The 17,789-nt window shown below is 41.4% G+C and overlaps 1 protein-coding gene across 4 annotated transcripts; it reads right to left on the bottom strand.

The window, feature by feature from the left end:
* Nucleotides 1-10,303: 10,303 nt before the first annotated feature.
* On the bottom strand, nt 10,304-16,885 carry LOC121857177 (loricrin-like). 4 transcript variants are annotated; one of them, XM_042353111.1, is made up of 3 exons: nt 16,794-16,885; nt 11,103-12,234; nt 10,304-11,039 (listed from the first exon to the last, which is right to left on the bottom strand). In XM_042353111.1, the coding sequence occupies exons 1-3, from the start codon at nt 16,803-16,805 to the stop codon at nt 10,585-10,587; spliced, it is 1,599 nt and encodes a 532-aa protein (XP_042209045.1). In that variant the 5' UTR covers nt 16,806-16,885; the 3' UTR covers nt 10,304-10,584. The 4 variants fall into 4 exon arrangements, with proteins under 4 accessions (XP_042209045.1, XP_042209047.1, XP_042209046.1 ...); XM_042353113.1 differs by having other exon boundaries at nt 11,310-12,234; XM_042353112.1 differs by having other exon boundaries at nt 10,304-11,225; nt 11,379-12,234.
* Nucleotides 16,886-17,789: the final 904 nt, after the last annotated feature.

Genomic DNA, 17,789 nt, shown 5'->3' with positions numbered 1-17,789 from the left:
TCGTTAGCTCCACAATGTACATACATGTCTTATCTTTCTTTTCTTGTACTTTCCAAGTCTTTCATTTCTTTAATGTATATTATATTTACTCAGTTTCAATGTTCTTACCTTTCTGAAGTATACTCTGTTTTACGTCTATTCTTATACAGTACATGGGTTAGTCTGGGAACCATGTTATTCTCAGGGCACTTATTATACTTTAGGCTGCCACCACCAGACTTTTGAGTTAGAAGATAACATAACTCATGGAAAGCTTTGGGTAGTGTGGCACGTGAGTAAGTATTATTTTCTGGGAACCAATGTTTAGAAGGAGTAGAGTGGTGATACTCATAGATTATTAATTCAATATTTATTAACACAGTGAGTGGATAAGATGCATCTTAGATTCACTCAGACAAAACAGAACCGCAATTAACTTACTAAGTCATCAAACACTTCAAGAACTTATTACCTCATTAAACACCTCCAAATACTTATTACTTCATTAGACAATTGTGGTATTATTACCTTGACAAATGAGATTCCGTAAATATTATTCACAAGATATCACTGGACCCTCAGGTCTTACTTTAACAAGTAACAAATTACCTCTTCAATGCTTGGTTACAACATTTAACAATCATTATATTTTTTCACTGTCACTGCAAGTGAATAATATGACACACTTGATATTTTCCTGAATTAAAATAGTCCTTATAACAACATGTTATTTCGGTATGACTAATGTGACACTTTAACGAGTATTCAGTGGTTTGGTGGTCTCAACTCCGAGAATAACAATAACCCTGGTACCACCAACATTCATGGATTCAATACTTAACCTGGGATGACTATATTTCTGCTAGTCATCCCCAAGCATGGATATTAATACGGCTCCATACATATAGCCAAGAACAGTAGATGGACCACACTCAAGACGGAGTCAGTGGGCCAGAGTTGTTTACAGGCTCGCTCGCTAGCTCGGAGCGCCTGGCCCGGGAAGGGTTGACTAACTTGACTCGTGGAGGTAGGCTGGCCGTGGCGTCTGCCAAGGAATCTCGCCCTGGGATTCTAATCTCGCCACCTTAAAGACATCCTTCGATAGACATCGTGCCCATAGGCGGCTCCCAAACTTCAGGAGTGTTGCTAACCCCCACAATAGCGTCTGGAGACGTGGAGAAGAAATCACAGAGGGAGTGAATATTTAACTTCACTATACAAAACTTACGTCTGGCACCGGTCCAGACACTAGCTAGATCTCTACTTTACTCGACTCAATTGGCACGGAAGTTACCATGTTAAAACCTGAACACTGATATTCACAAAATTGACTAAGTTAAACTGAATTAATATGGCGGCGTGGAACACAAGTGAACATACCTGGAGACGTGGAGGAGAAATCACAGAGGGAGTGATTTTTCCTCGCGCGCCAGCATATATACGGGCCTGAGGGCATATTTCTACTAGAACGACTAATTTTACTAACAATAGACCCTCTATTCACAGTAGTCGTTGGACACCTAGCTGTGACCGTCAGTGTCACAGATCAGGCTAATTTTCTACATCTATATTTATGATCTAATCAGGGATTGAGTTTGTCAGTAAAGAGGTGAAATGGAGTTATATATGCGTTCGCAACTCTATTGGCCTGACCGCAAACCACATCCCAGGTCAAACGGCCGTTAAGTCTTGGAGAATTTTGAGTTTGACAGGAACTGTTCAGGAGATTAATGACTTTCTTAAATAGACAACTGACACTAACTAAACTATAAACATCAGATTCTCTGATGCCGGGGCGACAAAATAATGTAACTTCAGTAGCGATCAGAAACTCATGGGTATCCCCACGGACGACCTGAATTACACCACTCTAGCTGGCAAACTCGACACTCACTTGACACGTCTTACTAACAATAAGGACAGTTGAAGCGTTCAACACCACTCACAATGGATCTTGAAAGTTCCAACTGTAAACAGACATATCTAAGTTGACTCAAGACAAGGGTGTTCTCTCTCACATTCAAATTCATTTTATAGAGAGGTTGGTTTCAGTAAGTCAGAGAAAATGGGATAACGGAGGACTGAGGTGTCTTGAAGTTGTGGAGGTATGAGATATTGGTTCACACTCAGGACGGGATGGAGAAAGGAAACTCACAATGTGCTCACTGTATACATATTGTATTGGATGTACAATGCAGCTTGTTGCTGGGTAGGTAGCATGGTAATAAGCGTTGAGTAGAGAGAGCTGGGTGGTGAGGGTGCCCAGAGTGAGGGCACGCGGCTTGAGGGAAGCCAAGGTCGCTGGCGGGAGCGGCAGCCGCCAGGCTGGCGCAGAGATGGTGTTGCTTGAAGGTGGCACTGAGTAGAAAAGAGGGTGGTCACAGCGGTGTCAGGTCTTATAAGGTGGGGGTAGGCGTGGGTAGATAGTTGATTCCTGCTCCGTGGGCGGCACTGGAGGCGTAGGCTGGGGAATTCGAGAAGGTTCGGTGCTTGTAGGGGAGGAATCCACTACAATACTCCCTTTCCCCTCCGGGTGCGGCTGGAGGTTGGCAGAGCTGCGTGCTACATGTGAGGCAGAACGGGCTGTGCATGCCACATGTGGGACATAACGGCGAGGGCGTGGATGAGCCGGCCGCTAGGGGGGGGCAACTCTGTCTAGCTACACGAGATCTGTGGGAGAAAAGAGGGAGAAGGAGGGTTGTGGAGGTGATGAATGTTGTGCTTCACTCGTGACAGGTACAGAGTCCTCAGATGCGCCTGCTGGGGTGTGTGGGCCTGGGTCAGGAGCAGGGTCTACGTTAGGAAGAGTGTCCATGACAGCAGCAGGGTGCATGACAGTAGCAGGGTCCACGACAGCAGCAGGGTGCAGGACAGTAGCAGGGGGTACCTGAGGGAGAAAAGAGGGGTGTGTGGGTCCGCGTCAGGAGCAGGGGCCGCGTCAGGAGGAGCAGCAGGGGGTACTGCTGGGCCAGGGGTGGCGTCTGAGGCAGGACGGGTGTGTTGGGGTCGGTAGGACGTGGTGCTTAGGGCAGGAAGAGGAGCGGCTGTCTGCTTAGAGTAGCAGAGCTGCTCTAGAGTGTCTAACCTGCGGTGTAGAGACAGTAGTTGTAGAGCCTGATGAGAGCTGCCTCTGTGTGGATAAGCAAGTCTTCCATGTTGCTTGAAGACTGGGAGAGTGATCAGTTTCTCCTCCATCCTGTGTGAGTGCAAATCTCCGGGGGTCACCATTTGTGGAGGTATGAGATGTTGGTTCACACTCAGGACTGGATGGAGAAAGGAAATTCACAATGTTCTCACTGTATACATATTGTATTGGATGTACAATGCAGCTTGTTGCTGGGTAGGTAGCATGGTAATAAGCATTGAGTAGAGAGAGCTGGGTGGTGAGGGTGCCCAGAGAAGGGACACGCGGCTTGAGGGACGCCAAGGTCGCTGAGGCTGCCGCGGAGGAGATGTTGTTGCTTGAAGGTGGCACTGAGTAGAAAAGAGGGTGGTCACAGCGGTGTCAGGTCTTATAAGGCGGGGGTAGGCGTGGGTAGATAGTTGACCCCTGCTCCGTGGGCGGCGCTGGAGGCGTAGGCTGGGGAATTCGAGAAGGTTCGGTGCTTGTAGGGGAGGAATCCACTACAAAGTGATGAGAAAACGGACTCCTCAGATGGAGGACTCAAAATAAAAGCAGAGTTACATGTTTTGTGGGCTATTGAGCGTAATATGAATCATTTGATTTTGGCGCTAACTGACGTGTATGACCGTGGTCGTTACAGTAGCAGACGAGGTACTACAGCCAGGTTGGTCAGTTGTTGGTGTAGCAGACGAGGCACTACAGTGTGGCAAGTCTTTTTTCTCACTTTGGTTTATACAGTGGTCCCTCGGTTAACGAACGGTTTAATTAACGAAATTTCGGTTAACGAATTAGCTCCCATAAGGATTTTCAGTTCGATTAACGAACAAAACTTCGATTAACGAAATACTACGACAAACACGTTTTGTTGTGAGCATCAGCTGATCAGCTAGTCCCCCAATACAGTAATTGGTTCTCTGTTTACATTCGTTTCAAGTGGAGTAAATATCAAGAAAGTTGGTCTCTTGAATATTTCTGCATTTTTTATATTAAAGTTATTGGTCATTCTGAAATTTAGTTAACATATTGATAATATACAGTGCAGTAATTATTATGAAACATGAAGAAGGCTTTAGAACCAATGCACTCTGTAAAGAATATGGCATGTCATCATCGACTGCCTCTACAATCAGCTGTTCAATATGGAAACAAAGCTGCCGGTTATACGACATACACACCTCAAAGTAAATTAAAATACAGTAGTGACCCCTTGTTTAACGAACGCCTCGGTTAACGAAATTTCGGTTAACGAACTGCCTTCCATAAGGATCTTCAATTCGGTTAACGAATTTCTTACGAACCGACCTCAACATGTTTTCGCTTGCACTGACCGGGCAACCAGCTTTAGTATCAGTCCGCCAATACATTAAGCAGTTCTAGGGCTTAAATTCCTTACTATTTTAGTAAATATCAAGAAGTTTATACTATTCAATAAATTTTAAAAGTTTAATATTAACTTTTTTAGTCATTTTAACATTTATTGAACATAATTGGAGGTAAAGAAACTAGTTTCTGGCGTGCCATCCAGCCTGTTAACACACCAGACAGGCGTTAGTCTCTCTCTGTTTTCACTGGAGGTAACATCTTGCTTGAGACTCTCTTGAACTAAACGGTTTTTTTCTGTGTTTCCAAGCAAATTATTGGTCATTTTGAAATATATTTTACATATTGACAATACATAATGCAGTGCAGTGTTGATTTAAAGAAAATAATCTTGAAATACACCAAGAGAACTAAAATTTTATGGATGAAATGGTGCCATGGGGTGACTTCTCTTCCACCCCAATGCCTTCTCTTCTTCCTTCTCCTCCACCCCCATTCTAATTCCCATCATCATCATCATCCAGGAGCCTTCTACATACACACCTCAAAGTAAGTGAACTTTTCTACCATTTTTGTTGAATTTAGGAAATTTTTGGTGAGCTGGAACCAATTACCCAAAAACCCATTGAAACAATGGTTTCGGTTAACGAACGACCTTCTGGAACTGATTGAGTTCGTTAACCGAGGGGTCACTATTGTTTTTTTATTTATTATTGTACAGTATACTGTACAGTACAGTACTGTATTTAGTTTATATTTAATGTTTTGTTAATTCCATTACAGTAAAGCCTTGAATAACGACGTTAAAGTGTCCTCCAATATTGCAGTATAAGGTGAATCATTGTATCATGAATCATTAGTTACCACTAAAATAAAGCAATAATAATGAGATGTGTTCCCAAGTGTGACCTTTTCATATCTTTTGTGTGGCTTTTTACCCTCCTCTCCCCCCCCCAAAACAATACAATTAATGAAAATTGCAAACTATATTCTTTAAATAATGTTTCTGAATGCACCTTATACAATATAAATGAATAATAATATGGTCACACAAGATGGGACGCCATTGTTTGCGTTTGTGTTTACAGCCGGGAGTCCAGGACGATAGTTCTACATGAGAAAATGAAGAAAATAAGACCCTGGTTGTAGATATAGTAAAATTATGTAAAAAGATTAATATGGTTGTTTTAAGTAATGTTATTTAATGTTAATAAATGGAACAATGGAAGTAGCTAACCACTAATGGTAAAGAAAAAAATAGAGATGGATTGGTAGCGCCAACATATACGGGCACATTTAAGGATACCGCGTCATTTATCTTTTTAACAATATGGACAAAAGATTCATTATTGTTTATTACTGAATATGTATTTGATTGAATTAATCTTTATATATGTGAAATGAACAATGCAATTCATTAATAATACGAAGAATATTAAAACACACAAGAGGATAAGAGACGGCATTGTTGTCAGTGTTTACACCCATAATGTCGGTTATCCTCCTGAAACTGAAGAAAATAAGACCCTGGTTGTAGCTGTAGTGAACTTAATTTAAAAAATTAATACCTGTATGAATGTTTTAAGTAATGTTATTTAATGTTAATAAATGGAACACTAGAAGTAGCTAACCACTAATGGTAAAGAAATAAGGCGAGACGATTGGGAACGCCAACGTATGAACAGTAAGTGCGTACATGTTAAAACATGTCGTCATTTCTCTACATGTGAATATGAAAGCAACACTTATTACTGTTCATATATGTTTTAAATAATATTTACGAATGTAAAACAAAAATTCTTCTCGCCAATGGTGGTAAAGTCTAAAACATAAGGACAACCAATGAATATTGTGCGAGTTTTTACTCAGATGACGAAGTCATCATGTTCAACTCTGGTTGAAGCTATAGGTTCAACTCTGGTTGAAGCTATAGCTTTCCATGAAGCTGTTGCTGAAACTGTTACTAAACCTGAAGTTGATGTTGAAGCTGCTTATGATGCTGAAGTTGATGGTGTAGTTGAAGTTGATGGTTTAGGCCTTCGAATAATAAAGCTGTCTAAAGAACCTTGCACAGCTGCTTTCTTTTCTCATTATACATCCTTATGTAGAGATCATTTGTGTTTATTTAACTTTTAATGCTTTGTTCTGTTAATGGATTCACTTCAGAAAATATGTTCATTGCTTGCTCCATATAATATCCACTCACCTCTCACCTTTTTCATATCGTTTTAACACATCTAGTTTCTCGGTTAAGCTTAAACACTTTATATTAGCTTTTGAACCAACACTATCATCACTTGCTCTCTTGCTCATGTTGAATAGGGATGCAAAAATGCTGTAAGAAACTTGAGAAAGTTTTTCTCCTGTTCCAGATGTGTGAAAACAAAAGGCCCGCCAAGTTCCGACTGTTGTTTACCACTCATTAGCCAGGCAGCTTCTTTGCACAAGGCGCTCTTCATTTTTTTTACAGTAATATTTCTTTTTTGTTATAATACATATCGGGATTTAGTTATTATTTATATGAAAATGTAATTTTATTATACGTATTTTTATTATATTTTGGTCGTAAATACGAATGAAATAAGGACGTAAATTGAACTGGGTCCTAAATTAACTAGGGTTTTAAATATGAAAAGTTGTTTGCCGAACTGTTGTTATCGGTGGCTTTACTGTACTGGTATACAGTACTTTGTATGTACTTTTTCTGTGAGTTGGAACCAATTACCCAATATCCCATTGAACTAATAGATTCGGTTAACGAAATTTTCGGTTAACGAACGACTCTGTGGAACGAATTGTGTTCGTTAACCGAGGGACCACTGTATATTAAAAAAACAAGTAACTTTTCTTTCTTTTTTTTTAAGTTCAGCAGAAAACTGCTGTTGATTTGACTTAGCAGCTCCACTTCAACTTTTGCCATTCATTATTTTAATACTGTAACTGAAACTGAAAGCCTGAAATGCAGAATATAACATGAAAAATATCATAAATTCACTAATTTCATGCATAGGTAAACTGGCAGATATTTGCAGTTCCCCAAATTCACGTTATACCATAACTCCAAAGCATAGAATCATATTCACCCACTGCTCAGTAAACTTAGTAAAGACATAAAATACAGTGATACATATGAGTCAATGAGTGTCACGCCGAGCAGCTCTCACACAACACACCCAAGCAGGTACGTGGCGATCGAACGTCAGCACAACGAGACTGAACGAGTGACTGTTGACGCAGCGTATTTCTGCTCCGGGGTGGGGATGGGGAGGGGATGTGTGCTAGTATTCATATTTAGACAAAAAGATACTGCAAACTGAGAAATACCAGCATATATATTTATTTGTACTATTACTAATATAAATAATATAATGTGTCCTTATACAATACAGTACTTCAAACATTTATTATTTACGATGCAATGTAATGGGCTGCAAATTTTACATTATTATTATTATTATTATTATTATTATTATTATTATTATTATTATTATTATTATTATTATTATTATTATTATTATTATTATTATTATTATTATTATTATTATTATTATTATTATTATTATTATTATTATTATTATTATTTTTATTATTATCACAAATATTTGGAAGCTCAAGGGCCTCCCTGGACCCAGGACCACTGGCCCAGGCTCCTCGGGCACTGTTATTAATGCGGTCCTGGTAGTACTGTAGTTACAAATCTTGCTCATTTTTGTTATCATTGGCATCCTGAAGTGTAACAGCCTGATGTTCGTGTGTTTGTTGCTGTTCTAGTGATGAGGATCTGGCTGACCTGACTTCTCTGCTCCGTTATGATGGTACACAGACATAATGTTGTTGTTCTGCACCGGAAGGCAAAGCTTTTTTTTTTTTTTTCTTCAAAACTTCCAACTCCAGTGTAAAGTTAATGCTTCCCACCAAACACGTTAGCATGGATAAATAACTTTAAAACTGTTTGTAGAACCTATCCATACTAACGTGTTTGGTGGTAGGCGTTGACTTTACACCTTGGCTGACCACTGATTAATTGTCTGGTTTGTGTGTTTAGGGAGGGATGGACCCAGCCAAGTTGTTGGGTAGGAATTTTGAGGCCGCCAGTCTGTGTGGCTTATAAGTGGTGTGGACTGTACCAAGGACTATAAACAGTAAGGACAGACCGCTGTAACATAATAAACTTTAGCTCTGCCCCATTCAATGAGGTCATGCTAGCAACACACGTCATCTGGTGACTTGGGGGCAGTAAGGTGGTGATGGTCTTGCCTTGGTTGACGTTTGATTGTCTCATTTGTTGCCAATACTCGTAAGGCCAGGAACTGTATAACAAAATGAATGCCTTATGTTCTCATAGTCCTCCAAGAAATAAATGATACAGAAAAGAATAATACAGTAGAAGGAAACAGCCAGGGGCCAGCACGGTCATTTACCAAGTGACAGAACAACTCAGTTTTGAGCTTATTAACAATGCAAAGATTTTCCTTTTGCCAGACATGGTAAGGTGAATGTCTGAGGGTACTCCGGGCAACTGGATATTGCCTTACAATGCGAGTTTCTCTAGGCGTTAAGCATCACGACCGTCGCTGGTCAATTAAGTGATGTAACTCAGGTTTTTCTTATATTTGGGTTAATAGTTTTGTTTCCTTTTGTCAGACGTGTCAAGAACAATGTCTCACGGTCTTCTGGATGACCCGATATTGACTGACATTGCAGAATTAAGAAATTACAAGAAATTTTCCCTCGTGTCCTGAAACAAGCGCGGTGTTGAGCACCCGAAACCCACGTACCGATGTACTTAACATTAATTTTTTTTCAAAATTTTAAAATATTTCAGAGTTCTTTATGGCCACATATATCAAGATACCTGGATATTGACAAACATTCCAGAATTAAGGAGATACAAAAGAAATATGAACTATCTTTAAACAAGTTCTTGGCTGGCCTAATTTGGTGTTTATTTTATCAGAGCACTGGCAGACATTTGTCTATTTATCACAAGTTTTCTTACTTCTGGGATATCTGTAATACTTGATGTGCTCTCTGCTTGGGATCTGAGCATTGCTGGTGCACTCATATATTGCACAAATAACCATAATTGTTGCGCGTTCACAACAGTGACGTCACCGAGCTGTGCCTTGTGGGTAAAACAAGTGCTTGGTGAACTATCCTTGAACTGTACCACACTAAAACCTACATTTAACAGACATCATTCTAATGGGTACAGTCCGTTATATGGAGGTTTCACATCTAATGGACCTTGATATAATGGATTACACTCTCCCGTACAGTCCATTAAATAGAGGTGTCACTGCATATCATTAGAAGTGCACCTTATTCTGTCTTGTTTTGGTAAGGTTTAAATGTAGTGGATAAGGAGATGATCTTTTAAAATACAGTATTATACCATGGAGGAATACTGTACTGTACTGTACTGTACTGTACTTAGGTAAATTTGCTCCTGGAGATAAAAGCTTTAATTGCTTTAGATGTTATATATGTAGAGAGATGTGTGTGTGTTTGTGTGTGTGTGTGTGTGTGTGTGTGTGTGTGTGTTGGTACTTGAGTGCCCTGACAGCTGCCGCCACTTTATGATCTATGTCCTAATTCTTGTAAGAAATATAGTACCTGAAGTTAATAAAGTGTAGTGCCTCAAACCTAGCTGGGTGATGAGTACCTCTCACATATGATAGCCAACATAACAGAACTCACAACAACATTCCAGATTCTCAGATGTCAACCTTATCAACACTTCAAGCAATTCTTTGAAGCATTTTTTATTTATTTTTCACAAATAAACAAACGTTATAGATGTGTTTCAAGTTATATACAGTTATTGTCAAAGTCACACAGTATGGCAGGTGCACTAAATAGTCATTAATAAAACATATATGGATTTCAGAAGAAGTTTATAGAAAAACATTTTACACACCTCAGCCGTGGTAGAACATCACAGATAACAGCCATCACTGTAAGCTTATCTTACGTTAAAGCGCCACTCTATTCTCTCAGTCTGTGACACCAAGAGAAATATAATTCATTGTCTGTTATCTTAATACTTGTATACAACTTAGAGGTAATAACAGATAACATTATACAAACTATGATCCTTGTCATTTGATTTTAAATTATAATTTTGCAATATAAAATAACAGGTAGAACTCCAAGGATTACTATACAATGGTACCATCAGCTTTCTTGGTCTTCTGACTTGCTGCCTCTGTGTCGCGAGCTCTTATTTCATTGCCGAAACCAGGGATGGGTGCAGCCGGAGAACCAGCTCCGAGGAAGTTCCCTGACCCACCCAAAGATGAGCTGCCAGTATCATCAGAGCCAGAAGACAGTCCATATGGTTGTTTACTGTCTTGAGAAGACAACCCAGCACTGAAACCTTGTGTAGTGTCTGTTGATCCTGGTCCAAAGTTGGATGAAGTGTCTGCTCCTGAGCCCGTGTTGAATGTGGAACTTGGGAATCCTCCATCAAGTGAACTGCTTCCTCCACCAAATGAACTTCCTCCTCCACCAAATGAACTTCCTCCACCACCAAGTGAACTGCTTCCTCCACCAAATGAACTTCCTCCTCCACCAAATGAACTTCCTCCACCACCAAGTGAACTGCTTCCTCCACCAAATGAACTTCCTCCACCACCAAATGAACTTCCTCCACCACCAAGTGAACTGCTTCCTCCACCATCACCAAATGAACTTCCTCCTCCACCACCAAATGAACTGCTTCCTCCACCACCAAGTGAACTGCTTCCTCCACCATCGCCAAATGAACTTCCTCCACCACCAAATGAACTTCCTCCACCACCAAGTGAACTGCTTCCTCCACCAAATGAACTTCCTCCTCCACCAAATGAACTTCCTCCACCACCAAGTGAACTGCTTCCTCCACCATCACCAAATGAACTTCCTCCACCACCAAATGAACTTCCTCCACCACCAAATGAACTTCCTCCACCACCAAATGAACTGCTTCCTCCACCAAATGAATCATCGGAAATTCCTGTACCGAAGCCACCAAACTGGCCTTCTGGGCGGCTGAAGGAAGAGCCTGGGAAGGTATTTGTGTTGAGCCCAGTGCCAAATCCTGAGGGACCTGGCCGACTCGGGAATGAGTTAGAGTAGGAAGTTGCACCAGCCTGTGAGTCTGCAACAGCACCTGGCGGCCTAGATGATCCAGGGGTTTGTAGAGAAGAAAAATCAGATGGGAAGTTTGAATCTGAAGTCTGGGGTCGTGTTCCAGTGCCAAAGCCAGAAGCACTAGCACCAGAGCCACCTTGTTCTCTGTCCAGTTGCCCTCTTGGGAATGGCCCTGGTCCATAGGAATGATAATGAGGGTAAGGATAAACACAGTCGTAGTCAAAGTGTCCGTGGCCATAATGGTAACTATGACCTGGGTGGGGAGGGTAAGAGTATGGGTGAGGATAGGGTCGGTAGTAATAAGGGTAGAACCCGTGAGAGCCCTTTCCGGGATAACGTTGGCCATGGCCGGTAAGCCGACCTCTGTCACTATGGGGAGCAGTGTCTACAACATCGGGGAGCTGAGAACGGAAGTCACCAGGTCCATCACCACTGCGAAGTCTCCCCAGCCAGGCCTCTCTGCTCCAGTGAGGAGGACCATGCCACGGAGAGGGGTAGTAAGGGAAGTGGTGCCTCTTGTCACGTGACGTCTCATCTTCTACCGCTTCTGCTGGAGAAACTGCTGCTGCTGCTGTTCCTGCTGCTCCTGCTCCTGCTCCTGCTCCTGCTACTGTTTCTTCCTCTGCCTTGGCGGCCAACGTCACCTGGGTCAGGCATGCCGCCACTAACACCAACACCTGTGATGACACCAACTACATTAATACAGTGCATCAGCCACGTTAACACGCTAAACACGCAATTTAACACACAATACATATGTTAACACGCCATCTTAACACACCACCATCTTAACACACCATCATCTTAACACACCACCATCTTAACACACCACCATCTTAACACATGACCATCTTAACACACCACCATCTTAACACATGACCATCTTAACACACCACCATCTTAACACACCACCATCTTAACACACCACCATCTTAACACATGACCATCTTAACACACCACCATCTTAATACACCACCATCTTAACACATGACCATCTTAACACACCACCATCTTAACACTCCACCATCTTAACACACCACCATCTTAATACATGACCATCTTAACACATGACCATCTTAACACACCACCATCTTAATACACCACCATCTTAACACCACCATCTTAACACCACCATCTATTAACACACCACCATCTTAACACACCACCATCTTAATACACCACCATCTTAATACACCACCATCTTAACACACCACCATCTTAACACACCACCATCTTAACACACCATCTTAACACACCACCATCTTAACACCACCATCTTAACACACCACCATCTTAACACACCACCATCTTAACACCACCATCTTAACACATGACCATCTTAACACACCACCATCTTAACACATCTTAAACACCACCATCTTAAAACCACCATCTTAACACCACCATCTTAACACATACCATCTTAACACACCACCATCTTAACACATGACCATCTTAACACACCACCATCTTAACACACCACCATCTTAACACACCACCATCTTAACACATGACCATCTTAATACACCACCATCTTAACACACCACCATCTTAATACACCACCATCTTAACACACCACCATCTTAACACCCATCTACACCACCATCTTAACACAGCCATCTTAACACACCACCATCTTAACACACCACCATCTTAACACATGACCATCTTAACACACCACCATCTTAACACACCATCTTAACACACCACCATCTTAACTACGACCATCTTAACACACCACCATCTTAACACACCACCATCTTAACACCCCATCTAAACCCTCTCACCATCTAACACACCACCATCTTAACACGCCTCTTAACACACCACCATCTTAACACACCACCATCTTAACACATGACCATCTTAATACACCACCATCTTAACACACCACCATCTTAACACCACCATCTTAACACGCACCATCTTAACACACCACCATCTTAACACACATCACACTCCACCATCTTAACACACCACCATCTTAACACACCACCATCTTAACACAGCCATCTTAACACACCACCATCTTAACACACCACCATCTTAACTCCACCATCTTAACACACCATTTCACCACATCTATCTTAATACACCACCATCTTAACACACCACCATCTTAACACACCACCATTGACCATCTTAACACACCACCATCTTAACACACCACCATCTTAACGACCATCTTAACACACCACCATCTTAACACACCACCATCTTAACACTCCACCATCTTAACACACCACCATCTTAACACACCATTTCACCATCTTAACACCACCATCTTAACACAATCCATCTTAACACACCACATCTTAACACACCACCATCTTAACACCCTTTAATACACCACCATCTTAACTACCATCTTAACACCACCATCTTAACACACCACCATCTTAACACGCAACCATCTTAACACACCACCATCTTAACACACCACCATCTTAACACCACCATCTTAACCACCATCTTAATACACCACCATCTTAACACTCCACCATCTTAACACACCACCATCTTAACCACACCATCTTAACACCCATCTTAACACACCACCATCTTAACACTCACCATCTTAACACACCACCATCTTAACACACCATCTTAACACATGACCATCTTAACACACCACCATCTTAACACACCACCATCTTAACACACCACCATCTTAACACACCATCTTAACACACCACCATCTTAACACCCCATCTTAACACCGACCATCTTAACACACCACCATCTTAACACACCACCATCTTAACCCACATAATCTAACACCCATCTTAACCTCACCATCTTAACACACCACCATCTTAACACACCCATTAATACACCACCATCTTAACACACCACCATCTTAACACACTTATATCTTAAACACCACATCTTAACTACCATCTTAACACACCACCATCTTAAACAATCTTAACACCACCATCTTAACACATGACCATCTTAACACACCACCATCTTAACACACCACCATCTTAACACACCACCATCTTAATACACACCATCTTAACACACCACCATCTTAACACCACCATCTTAATACACCACCATCTTAATACACCACCATCTTAACACACCACCATCTTAATACACGACCATCTTAACACACCACCATCTTAACACACCACCATCTTAACACACCACCATCTTAACACACCACCATCTTAACACACCACCATCTTAACACACCACCATCTTAATACACCACCATCTTAACACTCCACCATCTTAACACTCCACCATCTTAATACATGACCATCTTAACACACCACCATCTTAACACACCACCATCTTAATACATGACCATCTTAACACACCACCATCTTAACACACCACCATCTTAACACACCACATCTTAATACACCATCTTAACACCACCATCTTAACACACCACCATCTTAACACACCACCATCTTAACACACCACCATCTTAACACACCACCATCTTAACACTCCACCATCTTAACACACCACCATCTTAACACACCACCATCTTAACACTCCACCATCTTAACACTCCACCATCTTAATACATCACCATCTTAATACACCACCATCTTAACACATCACCATCTTAACACTCCACCATCTTAACACACCACCATCTTAATACACCACCATCTTAACACTCCACCATCTTAACACTCCACCATCTTAACACACCATCTTAATACATCACCATTAATACACCATCTTAACACATCACCATCTTAACACCACCATCTTAACCTCCACCATCTTAATACACCACCATCTTAACACTCCACATCTTAACACACCACCATCTTAATACATCACCATCTTAATACACCACCATCTTAACACATCACCATCTTAACACACCACCATCTTAATACATCACCATCTTATACCACCATCTTAACACATCACCATCTTAACACACCACCATCTTAACACTCCACCATCTTAATACACCACCATCTTAACACATCACCATCTTAATACACCACCATCTTAACACTCCACCATCTTAACACTCCACCATCTTAACACACCACCATCTTAATACATCACCATCTTAATACACCACCATCTTAACACATCACCATCTTAACACACCACCATCTTAACACTCCACCATCTTAATACCACCATCTTAACCTCACATCTTAACACACCATCTTAATACATCACCATCTTAATACACCACCATCTTAACACATCACCATCTTAACACACCACCATCTTAACCTCCATCTTAATACACCACCATCTTAACACACATCTTAATACACCACCATCTTAACACATCACCATCTTAACACTCCACCATCTTAACACCACATCTAATACATCACTATCTTAATACACCACCATCTTAACACATCACCATCTTAACACTCCACTATCTTAATACACCATCTTAACACATCACATCTTAATACCACCATCTTAACACTCCACCATCTTAACACTCCACCATCTTAACACATCACCATCTTAACACATCACTATCTTAACACTCCACCATCTTAACACACCATCTTAACATCACCATCTTAACACATCACCTCTTAACCTCCACCATCTTAATACACCACCATCTTAACACATCACCATCTTAACACATCACTATCTTAACACTCCACCATCTTAATACACCACCATCTTAATACATCACTATCTTAACACACCACATCAATACACATCTTAACCTCCACCATCTTAACACATCACCATCTTAACACTCCACCATCTTAACACTACATTTAATACCCACATTTCTTAACACACACCATCTTAACACATCACCATCTTAACACATCACCATCTTAACCTCCACCATCTTAATACACCATCTTAACTCACCATCTTAACCTCACCATCTTAACACACACCATCTTAACACATCACCATCTTAACACATCACCATCTTAACACTCCTTCTTAATACACACATCTTAATCACCATCTTAACACATCACCATCTTAATACGGCCATCTTAACACCACCATCTTAACACACCACCATCTTAACACATCACCATCTTAACACATCACCATCTTAACTCCACCATCTTAATACACACCATCTTAACACTCCACCATCTTAACACATCACCATCTTAATACCCATCTAACTCACCTACACCACCATCTTAGCACATGATTTTTAAGTGAGTTTGATCCAGTATGTCGAAAAATTAAATGAATAAATAGGTAAACAAAAGGTTAGTTTAGGTTCGGTATTTCAACTCACCCTGCAGTCCATCTTTGGAGGAGCGACGCGTCGTGGTCCGCTTGGTGGCTGAGGAAGATCTACCGTGTGTTCCGTCGACCAGCTAGTTATGTACGTACACCAGACCCTGAGACCTGCCACGCAAAAAAAAACACACACACACACACACACACACACACACACACACACACACACCTCTAACCAGGATTTAGCGTAAGAGACTATCGCTTGGAGACTTGATTCAGCTTGGCGTAGTGTGTGTGGGTGTACGTGTTAATTGCAGGGAAGACTTGACTATATTTTCACCCCTAGTTTGGGTTAGGTTAGGTTAGCGTTAGGTTGAGTTAGCGTTAGGTTAGCGTTGGGATTGGTTAGCGTTAGGTTAGCGTTAGGCTAGGTTGGTGATTGGGTTAGCGTTAGGATTAGGTCAGCGTTAGGTTAGCGTTAAGTTAGGTCAGCGTTAGGTTGGGTTGGATTACGGTTGGGTTAGGTTAGCGTTAAGCTAGGTTGGATTTAGGTTTAGGTTAGGTTGGGTTAGCGTTAGGTTGGTTACGGTTAGGTTAGGTTAGCGTTAAGCTAGGTTAGGTAGGTTGGGTTAGGGTTAGGTTAGGTTAGCGTTGGGTTAGATTAGATGAGGTTAGGTTAGCGTTAAGCTAGGTTAGCGTTAGGGTTAGGTTAGCGTTAGGTTAGGTTATGGTTAGGTTAGGTTAGCGTTAGGTTAGGTTAGGTTAGGTTAGCGTTAGGATTGGTTAGCGTTAAACTGCAACAATCAGGTGAAATAAACTGGCTGTTTTCTTTCAGTAATATTTTGACTCTATAAGGGCCGCCAGCAGTGACCTTCAGGACGTGTTATGTAAGGTTAGTGGTGGTAGGGAGGTGGGGTACCTTAGTGGTGGTAGGGAGGTGTGGGTACCTTAGTGGTGGTAGGAGGTGTGGTACCTTAGTGATGGTAGGAGGTGGGGGTACACTTAGTGGTGGTAGGAGGTGTGGGTACCTTAGTGGTGGTAGGAGGTGGGG

This window comes from Homarus americanus, unplaced genomic scaffold (assembly GCF_018991925.1).
Source record: "Homarus americanus isolate GMGI-L3 unplaced genomic scaffold, GMGI_Hamer_2.0 scaffold20465, whole genome shotgun sequence".
In the NCBI taxonomy this organism is placed as follows: Eukaryota; Metazoa; Arthropoda; class Malacostraca; order Decapoda; family Nephropidae; genus Homarus; species Homarus americanus.
Note: the sequence above shows the minus strand (reverse complement) of the source record. Positions and strands in the feature narration are given on the sequence as shown.